This window comes from Ctenopharyngodon idella, chromosome 13 (genome assembly GCF_019924925.1).
Source record: "Ctenopharyngodon idella isolate HZGC_01 chromosome 13, HZGC01, whole genome shotgun sequence".
NCBI lineage: Eukaryota > Metazoa > Chordata > Actinopteri > Cypriniformes > Xenocyprididae > Ctenopharyngodon > Ctenopharyngodon idella.
In genome coordinates this window covers 24,782,715-24,797,203 of record NC_067232.1, presented here as the reverse complement: position 1 = coordinate 24,797,203, position 14,489 = coordinate 24,782,715, and the positions used below count along the sequence as shown (strand labels likewise).

The following is a 14,489-nucleotide window of genomic DNA, read 5'->3' as shown; positions in this document are numbered from 1 at the left end:
TCATAAAATAGTATATCTGTTTTGTTTGTTTTTTTGTGACCAAGGCACCAAAATTCCTCATTGAGAACCAAGTCTGTCTCTGACCTTTAGAATTGTATGCCCTGTATTTTGATGCTGTCCCTTCAAGACGTGTGTGTAAATGCCCTCTTTGCATGTTAAATGATTAACAGCACTCTGGTGGGCTGTTGAGATAGTCAATTTAATTTGTATAGCACCAACTAAAGTTGACCAATGTGCTGCATAACAACAAGAAAAAGAAAAACACATTGCATAACAGACTTAACAGAACAATGTCATCACTAAAATACAATGCAATAAAACTTCATCACTGATTACATACCATATCAAAGACATAAATCTTTGCTTCGATTTAAAAACAGACAAAGATGGAGCAAATCTAATAGAAATGGGTAGGGCATTCCAGAGTCTGGGGGCAACTACTGAAAAGGTCCGGTCATCCCTACATTTCAGCTTTGACTTAGGGATATACAGCAATCTCTGGATGGATGATGAGACCTAACTGGATGAGATGCTGGATGGTAGATTAAAACCCAGTAAAATAATTTTAGTAAATAATAGAATTAGTGACTACTATTTTGGAGTGTGCTGTAATGTGTGCGAGTATGGAAGTGAAATAGTAAACAAGATGGATGAAGTTCATTACTCCTGTCTCGTGTGGTTTATTGCTGCTTAAAGTCCCCCTGTAGTCAATCATTTTATTCCTTAAAACTCATCTTTGATCACCAAAATGACATATTTAAACATTTTTTCCTCTGAAAAAAATCTTCATGCCTTAAAATAGCTTGAATGTAACTCCACACCCTTGCCTCATTTAGTATACGCAAATCGATGAATATGCAAATTTGCCCCGCCTCCACCCACTCACGGAGCTCAGAGATCCACTCGGTCAACTTACTGAGGTAAACGCTGCACAATGGTATCGCTCTTTACAACATCAGATTCAGACACATAAGGGTAATTAATATGATTAGCATTTTGCTTGACTACGTTATCAAACAGCTAATAATGTGTTGCTAATGTTACACAAACCATGTTCCCGTTCACCATGTCAGAGCCAACTGCTTTAGTTTCCTTACAAATGCTTTGAACAACTAAAGAACGTCAGTGGAGAAAGGCATACAGTCATCATAACATCGTAATATACATCATACACCTGCCATATTGCTAAATCTACACGATTTTTCATATCAACAGAAAAATATACCGGGATAACCTGGCTTTTCTCGGAACCCCCCTGCTAGTTCGCTGTTAATGATATGCTAAAACCAGCCAGCACGTTAACGTGATTGGTTACAAGGTAGTTTGTGACGTCACAGACACCAGAGTCTTTAGATCACTACAGTTTTAAGGAGAAAATACTCAGCAATGGTGTTGACTTATGAATTTGCACATGGTTTGTCTTAAAGCATATTAAAACCACCACAAAGACACATAAAAACTTAATTTTTACCACAGGGGGTCTACAATAACAATTTACTGGAGAGAATCAGAATTTCAATGTTGGACAGATCACAAAAAACTAGAGGTGTGCCCCTTTAAATCAAGCCCCGCCTCCGCATATTAACCCCTCCCAGTTTTATGTATCAAGTCCGCGCTGATCACGTGATCGGGGAAGGGGGAGTATGTGAACTGTATCCTGAGTTGCAGTCCTGTGCCTGCATTCCTCTCATCTAGGATTTGCTTGAAAGGAGAAAATAAAATCATAAATAATAACAGACGCAGATTGGAATACGGCGGTAAAGCATCTGTTTTCAATCAGGACTAACCTTTTAAAGGACGTGATATCCCTGGATGACCGCCGACCTGGATCTTTTTGCTTTACGTGAAGCGTCTATATAAAGGGCATACAAATGAGAGGAAAAGTAAATAGATACGTCGTTTTTAATTCGCGTTAAACAGGAAAACAAGATGGCTGATAAGCGATAACAAGGGCCAAACGATATCGTCTCCTTTAAGAGCAACAAAGGTATCTGGCTTTAATACATGAATATTTTAGGCGAGTTAGCTTCGTCAAAATAAAATACATGACATTAGGCACTAAAAATGAATGCAATCCGTCTCTGGTAAGTGCGACCAGGTAAACATCAGGCGAAACATGGACAGGGATCGCGTTATGGATCATTCTATAATGTTCAACCAACACAGATAGCGAGAGAATAGCTTTGACAACGATAAAATCGCTGCTCTTTGGGGTTTAATGCTACGAGAGCATGTTGGCATGCGAGTATACGCGTCAATTGTTTGTTCATTCAAAGTCGCGTCACGGCAATAGATAAATGGTGTTTCTAGCTTTACCTTATAGTTGTAGGGGACAGAAATCCTATCGATATAGTGTTACACGAGCAGCACAGAGGCTCAGGTCTACTTTTTTAATAATTCCAGCAGGGCAAATGTCATGTGCCCTGAGCACAAATCAAATGCGTGATCGACTGCTTCAGTAAATGCGTACGAAAGGACGTTTTCAGGGTTTCAAGAACTTGTGGCGTCACCCTTTTCCTGTTTTAAATCTAGCAAATGACTATATGCTTCCGATGATTAGACATTTTCACATGGATTTAACTGATCTTATCTTGACTGACATTGGACTTTAGACGATATCGTAGCCTTTAACTAGTAGTTTAGTTGTCTTTCAGCGGATAGTCAGGCATCTGTCAGTTAGGCATTTAACGTACGCTACGTCTCTGGTGTTTGATTTGGTTGCCATAATTAAAGATAGACAGATAATTGGTTTGGCCGATACTTTTTATATTTAATTTACACTTCTGCTCGATCATCGATTCTTCGTTATCGTTTTTAACGATACATGATATCATTTACGGGGTATCTGAAGAATAGTAGCCTATTTACAGGTAAAGTAACAACAATTTGTAATATATCGGTTGGATTTTTTTTTTTTTAATAACGGTCATTCATTCTGAAGGGAGAAATGCGTAGCTTAACAATCAGAGAAAGCCCAAAACAAAGATGAAAATTAATGTGCCAATATTTGGATCACAAAACAACTTTAAATAAATTAAATCATCATTATTATTGTGGTAATAAATATCCATAACGCATATTATGTTTTATTTGCTTCATTTAGTTATTCGTCTGTCAAAAAATAATTAAAATCGCTTCTAACGTTCGTAAAAATAGCAACCATTATCAATCTGTAGTCATTTTTCATATTAGGATCATTTTAAATTAAGTCATTTTTCGCTCTTTCTAAATTATAGTTTAATTTGTTGTCAAATAAACATTTGTCGTTAAAAAATGGCAATATTCTCTCATTAAAAAAAAGAAACCCTGGACGTCAGATTCCTTCATTCACGCCCGACTGTGGTATTTGATTGCTGACTAACTTTGCCAGAAGCAGAAACGCTCCCTTGGCATATTTTGGGTCTTTATCAACAGCTGTTTCTCTGGGGCTTCTGTGCTTGTATGGTCTTCATCAACTGCCTTAACATCTGGATATAAATGAAGGAGTCACGAGAATGAGCGAAACGTTGTTAGGACGGTGCTAGAACTTAATGTTTGCCTTCCACGAGCGGAACAACTCAAAACTGGATGTCTGATCAAATGGCTGAGATGGCTGAGAGCTGGCGGAACTGCTTTGAGGAGGAACTCATTTGTCCCATTTGTTTGCATGTGTTCGTGGAGCCTGTGCAGCTGCCGTGCAAACACAACTTCTGCCGGGGCTGCATCAGCGAGGCCTGGGCCAAAGACACGGCCAACGTGCGCTGCCCGGAGTGCAACCACGCGTATAACCAGAAACCAAACCTGGAGAAAAACATCAAACTCAATAATATTGTGGAAAAATTTAACGCGCTGAACGTCGAAAAAGCACCGGCCGTTCTGCACTGCATTCTGTGCAGGCGAGGGCCTCCTCTTCAAGCGCAGAAAGTGTGTCTTCGTTGTAATGCACCGTGTTGCCAGTCTCACATCCAGACGCATCTCCAGCAGCCCTGTCCAGCTCCTGGACATATACTGGTGGCGGCTGAGGAGGTCCGGGCCTGGAGCTGCCCGCACCATGACGAATACAGACTGTATCACTGCGATGTGGAACAGGTGGCGGTCTGCCAGTACTGCTGCTTCTCCAGATGTGCGCCGAACCATGGCCATGCGGTGCGCGACGTGGAAGTACGACGCAATGACATCAGGGTGAGTGTTTTGCTCCGAAATTGTCAGTAGGGGTGTAACTAGACTCCGCCTGCATCAGGGACTGAGCCCATAGTCCATTTTAGACATCTGAGGTATACTATTGTTTAACCTGGTAACTCAGGCCCTGAAATGGTTTACAGCCCTGTTATGGAATTGGTATATTGGTATATTACCCATAATGAACTTTGCTAACATGTAATAAATAATTAAATAGTTGGTTCTCAAAATGTAACACAGTAGTAGCACCATCGAAACCAATTATTAAAAGAAGAAGAAAGAATGTAGAGCTATTGGATGTTGATTGGATGGAGGCAGCAGCAGATGATGGTCTGAACGCAAGCTTGCAGTTGATTGCAAGAAAGGGGCGGGGTTTAAGCAAATTTAAGAAGTCTGTCCTTTCCTTATGACATTTTCATTAAAAAATTAAAAAAATAACATGCATGGATGAATTATTCACATCAGATCATCAGGATGCATGTCGAAAATAGAAGAATTTATATTTCATGCCAACTTTAAAGTCTCCATGAAATCAAAATTGACGTTTTTTGGCTTTTAGAATGAATATGTTAGCCCTAATATTATCTATAAGCTAGTGTGCTCCAAAATAATCGGTACTGTCTGAGTAGGTACTACATTTGAAAATGAACTTATTTTGCGACCGTTAAAGTACATTCTATATAGTATGAATGTAATCCGGACATACTACATCCGCCATGTTGTCATTATCATGTGACCTACCAGCGTCTGTTGCGTCGCTTCACCTCCATTTACCATGCGTTCACACCGCCGCCAGCAAGAGCGTCAAAGTGACAGGAAGTCATTCATTTTCAATGTGAGCCAGCGGCGAGCTCCGGCGAGAGCGGCGCGGCGCGTCTTGGACGGTGAGAGCGTCGAGGAGAGTTGAAGTCAGGTCAACTTTATGGTAATGAGCTATGACGCGGTTCAGCGGCAACCAAACGGAATGTAGAGGTCCTCGCTTGAGAGGATTCCGATTGGTTACCACAACTTGTCATTTACTTTGACCCTCCCGTCGGTGGCGGGACAGTACAGCGTTGTTGGCAGGGCAGCCAAGGCGAATTTTGATGCTCTCACCGGCAGCGGTGTGAACGCACAGTATAAATCCTCTCCCTTGGCCTTATGGGATAGTAAAGTGTCTATCAAATGTGCACTTCAGAATCTCGGCAGAAGTAGTAGGGCGGACTTTTCGCCTACTGTTTTTCGAATATTATGTATTCGGACATACTACTCTGTTGGCGTACTGTTTTTCGCATGCTGTATAGTAGGGAAGTATTCGATTTAAGATGCAGCGAATGACAAAATTCGTATTTAGAAGCGTTTAAAACTTAAAGTCTGTCACTTCCGCCAATATGGATCAATCATTTTGATGACATCACGCTTCTCATCAGATTTTCTGTCCAATCAAATGCTCTCTAGGATCTGAAGCGCCCCGCCCCCTACACTACAAATAGACGCTGAATCTGCAGCTGAAATCGGTCACTTGTTCACACATTTACTATTTTCTACATGGTGAGTGGCACATATACAGGATAGGGAACCATTCAGACAGTGTAAATATGCTTTCCATTGGGGCGAATGAAGTCTGGTTTCACATGAACCGCCACAGCGCACACAGTCTGCTCCGGTCCAGAGACAAGATAGCACAGAGCGGATCACATGGCCGAGTCGGCGCAGACCACAAAATGTATCAGACCTATTTGAATTCTGCACAGAATCCTATATTTTAAGGCAATAATGGAGGATATTGGGAGGAGAAACGGTTCGAGATAGATTAGAGAAAATGCAGCTCTGGCCGAGCTGTGATATAAACTAAATGCTATTGGCTATTTAAAAAAGGGGGAGGGGCTGTTCAATATGTAAAAAATTACGGAAATATGTGGAAATTACGTCAATACATTGAATAATGCTGCTCGTTTCAAGGCACTTCAGTGGGCCTTTAAGGCAGTTGCCCAATGTAAAACAGGCATGCTGGGAAAAAAAGTGCACAATGGAGTGTTGCAGGGATGCAATATTTTAGCATCACCCCAGTTCACTCGACAAAAACCCAATAGTATTTTTCCATTGGCTTTTGGATTATAGCCAAAAATAAGGTCTGTGACTAACAATAGCTTATGATTCTTGCACATTTTGTTTATCGTGATAATCTTCACAAATAAACACAACTTTTATGAATTTTGAAGTGTAAATACAACACTTAGGCTATAAACGAACTACACCACGGTCTCATGACTTCAACGTCACCATCACTAAGCCTCCGTCAACTCTTTCAGTCTTTGTTTAAAAACATTTTCCCTAAAAAGTTTGAGTTATAATAGTTTGCAACGAGGCTGTAGAAGCAGACTAGTGAGTAGATGAGTTCCTGTTCGGCTGATGACATTTAATGTCCCTGACAACCTCAGTAGACCCATTTAGACACTTGTTAGCGCATCTTGAGCTCGTGCTAACCACAAACCTTATTTCAAGCATAACAAAAAACCCATTCAAAAAGCACCAATTGACTTCAGGACGATGGAACTGTAATTCGTGTTTACTGGCACGAGGGCGGGACAACCTCTCACTTACATGACATCACAGCAATAGCAAACCACAACCATCCAATGATCCAATCAATTCCCAGTGAACAAAATCAAGTCCTGCCCTGCATTTTTTTTTTTTTTTTCGTGTTTGAGAAGCTGCTTCACTCGGATATACGTCACAATAGGAAAGAAAAAACTAATGCCACTTCAGTTTTATGCTGACTAGGGTTGTGCAATATGGACAAAATAATCATATTGCGATTTTTTTTTTTTTTTTTTTTTTTTTTTTTTAATGAATATTGAAATTGCGATTTTATTTGCGATTTTGACTATTGTTTTTGCTTTTTCAAATATGCTACATTCTAAATGTATTCAGTGCACAAGAAGTGCATAAGACATTTCACAATTAAATAACACAACAGCTTGATAAACAGAGATGGCATCTTTTGGTATCTTTTGTCGAGTGTATTAGTCTTCAGAAGCCGTCTTTACTGACGATGTACGCAGGCACCATGTCTTTGCATATATGTTAGGTGATCGCGTCGGTAATTTCTTTGTGCCGTTTTGATCCTTTCTTATAAGGCGTGATGCTTGTAAATGCTTAAACAACGGATACTTGTTCAGTCGGTTCAGGCTGGCTTTGAGGTGTGCTTTTGTTACTTTCAATGGACTTTGTCGACATGCATTGATCATACAGGTTTTTTTTTTTTTTTTTTTTTTTTTTTTATGGAGCTGTTTTAAGTGCTGGAACAGGTTTGTTGTATTGCCCCATTTCGTTGCAATAATCTCACATGTCTTGCAAATGACCTTGCTCTCTGACACATCCTCTCTCTTGAATCCAAAATACTCCAAAATATTAAAATATAAATAAATTAATAAATAAAATTGGAGTCTTATGCGATTTAGAAATTGCACATGCTCAAATCGCGATTGTTTTGCGATTAATTGCACAGCCCTAATGCTGACTTTAATTCAATTTGCTGCAGCATTTACACATTATTAGACAAATTTGCCACACAAAAAAAAGAATTTAAACTAGTGATGCACTGAAATTAGTTTTAAAAAACAAATCAAGATTAACGTTTTGGTAATTAAATTACCCACTTAAATAAATTAAGTGGGTAATTGAACTTTTAATGCTGTTCAGGATGTCTTGTTCTCAGGTCATAAATTCAACCAGTTTTAGTAAAGTTCTTTTGCAACAAGACTAAAATTTCATATTTTTTTCTAATTCCGCTGAATATTTTTAGATAATTTAAACAAAATGTCAGAAAGCTTCAAAAAGCTTGTTTGAAGGACTATTTATTTACTATGATTATATTGTAGGAACTTTTATTTGTTTATTAATGTTTCATTGGCCATATTTATTGTCCATTTATACTGTAAATATTGTCCCTTTATACTTTTCATTAGTATTGCATAGTACTTACTAATATATTATTTACACTGTAACATTTAGTTACTTTAATGTAATGGTTAAGCTCTGAGGAACAAAATGTAGCCTAATCATAGCAAAAACCTTAATTAGACATATTCAAAGTAATGAGGACTTGAAAAGACTGAACTTTGTTCCTAATCAGTTTTATTTTTCATTTTTCATCATGAATGAACCTATTAGATAGGGAGGTGAACAAGAGTAAACTTCCTTTCAAAGGCTGAAGCAATCACTTCCTCTTGAATCATTAGTTCTGTTCTGGAACATGAGTATATACTTAGATAGTTCTGTCATATCCTGAATTTCTGTGGCCTGCCAGCTGAATGTTAACACTGGTATAATGAGACTGTCAACACTCTTCAGATCCAGAAATATCAGGTCTTCTGCTTTTTTAAGTTAATAGTGAATAATTGCCCCAAAGCCAGTCAGGATAAGTGTGAAAAACTAGCTTTAATGCCACCTGAAATGTTCAGAAGCCTTATTGTTCAATATCAGGGCAACTAAAAATCTTTGGTTATATTTGTTCCATCAGTTTATCAACCTAAAATAAACACTTTATTATTTAAGTACTTTATTATCTAAAAGCTCATTTTGAAGATAAATCATGTATTTATGCCTCCAAAGAGGTTTATTTTCAGTGATTTGAAATATTCACTGCATGATAAATTCCACCCACACATTTTCTACTTTCCTGTAAGATTCATTGCCAAATAGCAGAAAGAAATAATGAGCTTATCCATAAAACGGGTTTTACAGAGTAGCACTTCACAGAGGAATACTTGTCTTGTTTGATTTATAGATGAGACTGTTTACATAGACTTGTCATCTTAAAAAGTTTCAACAACAAGCTCTTGAATATTGGAAAACCAAATGTCTGATAATCATATACTAGCAAAGACTTACAGTGGGGTCCAAAAGTCCACACTGAATATCAGTGTTTACTTAAATTGTGACTCAGATGTTCTTCTTCCATTGAAGCTCAAGATGCTCTTTTGAAGTCGGCATGAATCGGAAGTTGCGATAGCCTTTTCTTCCTTATTGTGAGGTATATCTGAGTAAAATGCTTCTCAAACAGGAAAAAATCTAGGATGGGACTTGATTTTGTCCGTCGGGAATTGATTGGATCGTTGTGGCTTGCTTTTGCTGTGATCTTACGGATAAACTATTTATAATAAACACTAGGGCTGGGTGTCGTTTGAATTTTATTGATTCCGATTCTGCTTATAATCCTAGTTTTGATTCTAATAAGGTAAAAATAAAATCAAACATTTAGATATTAAACAATTATTCTGTCTTTTTGAAAAACTTTCTGTTGCAGCCGAATAACTAATAAACTAATATAAATTTCAAACATTAAATGGTTAAAGACAAGTAAACAGTCAGTAATAAAATGAGAACAAACAAATAAATTATTATTAAATTATATAATAAATGTATTTATTATTTATTAGTATTTATTAAATAAATAAATACAACTGAACAAATTTCAGGTACAGAAATTGAAATCAAATGACCACATAGTTTTCTTTTCATAAATAAAATATAGATTAATCCTCATTTAAGTCACAAAAGATATTCAATCAAGATCATTAACAGTAATGACAGGCAGCACATGTTTATTAGGCTGCAGTCACTTGTTTACGAGGATATTTTAAAGTAATTTTGTGCATATTGGTCCGTTCAAGCAAAAGATAACGCAAAAGAAGAAGACTTGAGAAGTCAAGACTTGAGAAGTCAATTCTGGCCTGGAACTACCTTTCTGCAGTGGAAATGTGCGGAACGGTTCAAGAACGGACGCAAGCCGGGAACATGCACTGGAACAGTGGCTCTTAGGGGTGTGACGAGACAAGACATGAGATTGAGTTCACGAGAACGAGACGAGATGAGATTTTTCACACAGTATTTTTAAGAAATCCTCAATGACGAAATATATGACTAGAAAAATAGTCTGCAGGTGCATTTGAAATGGTTTAACTTATCTTGTAATGAATGTCAATTCACTTCTACTTTCTGAGTATGAATTATCATATGCAGTAAAAGACAACAATACTCAAGCACTGTAAAAAGGTTTTGCCACAAACTCAACTGACTGGCTTCTCTTTTGTATGATTTCTTATGAGTCTCTTCAGACCTTATTACTGTACATGATTTATGAGCTTCTACAACTTTTGACCTCCCAACTGAACTCCTTTCCACAAGTTGATCATAGAAATATAAACAGTGTAAATAAAAATAAATAACACAGTTTTCTCTTAGTCTTAAGTGCAACCATAATCAAAGAACTCTCTCAATATTCAAAGTGCAGAGACCATATTTGCATGCATCAAGTAGTCGCTTTCAAAATGCGGGGTAATGAAATCGCGTTTGAATGTGCACTCGCGTTTTACTTTCGATTTCGCGATCAAGCGTACTCCGTGAATAGGGAGCGGCGATGCTGAGCATACATTCTACAAGATCAGACGTTTGTCAGACACTTAGGCTCTGTTGTGCAACGAATCCTCTGCCATGGTCTTGTCAGTCATCTCGTCACGTGATCAGTGAACTCTGATTCCTGCTGCACTACGAACAATGCTGCAGCTTGTGTTCGAAGAGCTGGATGGGATTGAAGCAACCGTTATCCAACTAAATTAAATGGTTTTTATTTCTATAAAAATCAAAACGACAGTGATTAGGGCTGCACAATTATGACAAAAATCATAATTGTCGATTATTCCCTTGAAATTGTAATTGCGATTATTAACTACGATTATCACAATTTACATTGAATGATGTATTGAATAGCTTTATACCATTGTTTAAAGCAACTGCATGCCATATTTTTGTATAAAAATAAAAAAACAATCTGAAAACAATTTTTAGTTGTTTTTCTATAGCATTAAACCTCAAATGTCAACTATATATTGTTTTGGTTTCTTCTTTAAATAATAATAAAAAAGTCAACATATGCATGGTATAATAATAGGGGCTTTTGCCACCAGTGTGGTTCCCCGAGAACTAATGTTCCCCTAGGGCCTGAAGTGACGTAAACTGCATTTGTTTGCATTACTTTTATTTTGACGGTACGGCGGACTTTTATTTTGACGGTGCTGAGAACAGTTCAGACAGTGCTCGCATTCTCCGTCTTCATTAGTTTACGATCTGTTTACGAACAATCCTGTCTAATACGTTATTAGATAGAACTGTTATACAAAGAAAGTAGACAGTATATGAAACAGTATTAGCTTATGCCGTGCCCGTGTGGTTGATGGCCAGTGTCGCTAGCTTAGCAGAAATATATAATCATGTTTCAGTTGGTACGCTCAAAGTCGCCCTGGATTTTCTCCTTAGCGTACGGTTCAGAGGTCCATCTATCACTGTTTTCCATGTTTTTGCAGAGTTAGTTAGTGGAGTAAATATAGGCTGTGTACACGGCTTTTTAAAAATGGCGAGTGCTGGCGTTTCGCATGAGTTCGACATATCAGCATACGCCTACGTCACTGGAAGCTCAATAAAACATAACAAACATAACGTTTAGCATAACTACTAAAAATGCTGTCATGCAGTGCCACCAACTCTCATTCAAACTCACTGTTCGCCACACGTCCATTTTCTCACGCAGTGAAAGATACATCGCAGAGCAAAGAGGACACTGACAACGTGCTGACAGATGAGACAGATCAGGTTACTTTTGATATAAAACAAAGTCTCTGCTTTTAAATTCTGTCAATTTTACTATGGGATTCAAAGAATACACGTGGTTTTGGTGCTCTTTAATGTGGCATTACAGATCGCTGTAACACCTCAGGTCAAGCAGCACGTGAACCTATTATCTCTTCCTCTTTTCTGCTGTTACAGCACAAAATAAACATTAATGAACATCAAAAAGTATGCTGAAAGATACAGTACAACTTACTGAAATGAATCCATCTCTAATGTAATCACTTAATCAGAGTTTCAACCGCAGAAAGACATCAATAAAACAGCTTGCAAACAAATGTCACAAAATGTTACATTTACCTCAGGAAAGCCATTCAGTGACCATAAACTCAATAGTAAAAAGAAAAAAAAGAAGAAATCCAGAGAGGAGCATTTTTCAAAAATTGTTGCTCAATATTACATTTTCATATTTTTACTCTTATTAAAAAGTTATTACAATTCCCAGACTTAATAAAAACACAGTACCAGTCAGTATTTTTTAACAAATTCATTAAAAATACACTTTCAAAAGCTGAAGTGATTTCCTTGTTTTATTTATTAGTTAAAGTATAACTCAATATTTTAACTAATTGCTAGTGGAATAATCGAACAAAGCATACTGATAAATCAGTGTAATCGACGATTAGTCGATTAATTGTTCCAATAATCGGTAGATTAATCGATTATCAAAATAATCGTATGTTGCAGCCGTAATACCAACCCTAATACTGCAATATCTCATAAAAAAAAGAAAGAAAAAAAGAACGGTCTATTTTGATTTCATGGTGACTTTAAAGCAAAAGAGAGAGAAAACAAAGATTAAGACAGAATTTGTTCACTTTTCAATTAAACTCTTCACTGAAATTGTTATGCAGCTGATAATATAATATCTGTAATTGGGAAATGTAAAGACATCTATCCATTTTTATTTCCTGTGTTTATTTCTCTCAATTCTCAAAGCTACTTATTAAAAGCTCTTTTACCTATCAATTAAACTGATGGATATGCTAATGAGAAAATTAGCTGGGACATTCTGCAGTGTAGGAGTGAAAATACACGCTGTTCCTTCAGCTGCCTCCCAAAGAATAATGAACTGTTGTGAGTTGAGCTGCTGCTGCTGGACTTGGCAGAGATGACTTCTGGATGCGTGGAGGAATGCTTTTTAGATGGCCAATGTGTCATGGCTCCTAAAGCAGCCAAGTGTCTGTAAAAGGAGGGGGAAAGAGAGGGAGGAAATGGACGCAAGGCCTGCTCTACCCACAGCTGCTGTTGAAAGACACACACATCCCTCTGTTCTTTCTTTCGCAAGTGCATAAATTTAGAGAGTGTGACTCAAGTGGTCCCACAATAAAACTGCCTGGCCTTCTTTGCTCCCTCGCCTCTTGTTTAGGAATAGGACGTGGGTTCTCGACAGACACAGGAAGGGAGTGACCTCAGTTCCCTCGCTGCTCCGTTCCCAATAATCCGCCTCCTGTTTGCAGGGATGACATCATGGGAGATCCAATGGAGGATCACCCTACTCATCTCTTTTTCTCCTTTTTATGCTGGTTAATATGACAGGAGTCTGCTTGAGACTAGTTTACTCTTTTGGATGGCCCACTGACATTCACGCTTCATAGAATAACTTCCACCATTAACTGTGTTTTTAAATATAGGACCCAAGCGGTGAGGAATTATAGACATGTGGCTCAGTCCACATTTGACCATTTTCTGCAAATTAGTCACGCTTTCAGTTAGACTGGATCATTCGAAATGTAATTGCCCTCCAGATTTTGCTCTAGAAAGACTTGAAAATTGATTGTGGTGTCACTGAATAATTTGAGAGGCCATTCTTATCACACCGATGCACGCAGGCAAGTCCGGACAGCGTTATAAAACTCTCACAGTCGGCCTTGAGAAACGTTCAGTACAGTCAGATGACTTCAGATGTTTGGAATCACATCCTTATTATTGTGAAAGTGGTGAATACGATTCACTGTTTGCACCATGACTTGTAGGTTCTGCATAGGTCACATAACTACATAATCACTTAGAGCTTAACAGGAAGGTGTTCTGGAATAAACTGCAAAAGCAAATGGAGAAATTCTAGTATGAAAATAAGGAAGTAGTAAGCAAGCTTGCCTTATCAGCTAAGCATGTTGCTGGCAATGTCCTTTGTGATAGTGGTTCATCTGGACAAAGCTGCCGCAGATGAATGCATGATGTGATTATGTGGAAGCCGTTTGTACTGTAATATGGTGCTTTGCTTTATCACAATGTGTGCCATGCCATTTCACATTGTCCTCATGCCTCTGCCAAGATAAACAGATCTCTTTGGTTTTTTCATATTAGATTACCTGTACAGATTTAACAAACAGTGTAAGAGAATTCTGTTTTTGCAGCAAGGTAACTTCCGTCCAACTTTCATGTTTGTTTTAAAGGCACAATATGTAAGATTTTTAAATTAAAATATCCAAAAGCCACTAGAATAATGTTTAAATCCAGAGAAATTTTAACCAGGACAGGACTGTGTCATTTCATCGCATGTCAGTATCCGTGTTACCCTTGATTTCCAGTTTTACTTTCGTAGAAACCATGGAAACACCAAAGACGCTTTAATATATTATGTGTTTTATTAGACAGGTGAGCAACTGTTTGGATACATTTATCAACAGAAAACTAATCGTTATATAGCATAATCAGAG

General features: G+C 37.8%; 1 protein-coding gene and 1 long non-coding RNA gene across 2 annotated transcripts in view; one reads left to right on the top strand and one right to left on the bottom strand.

Annotated features, from left to right (window-relative positions):
* Positions 1-19: 19 nt before the first annotated feature.
* Positions 20-1,923, bottom strand: LOC127524495 (uncharacterized). The gene is made up of 2 exons (XR_007933065.1): positions 1,788-1,923; positions 20-1,701 (listed from the first exon to the last, which is right to left on the bottom strand). It is a non-coding gene; the product is annotated as an uncharacterized LOC127524495 (long non-coding RNA).
* trim8a (tripartite motif containing 8a) overlaps positions 1,669-14,489 on the top strand; it is a 31,485-nt gene continuing 18,664 nt past the window's right edge. Inside the window, exon 1 of the mRNA XM_051916014.1 lies at positions 1,669-4,161. Coding sequence (XP_051771974.1) covers positions 3,568-4,161 — 594 coding nt within the window. The 5' untranslated portion in view covers positions 1,669-3,567. The remainder of the gene's footprint in view (positions 4,162-14,489) is intronic.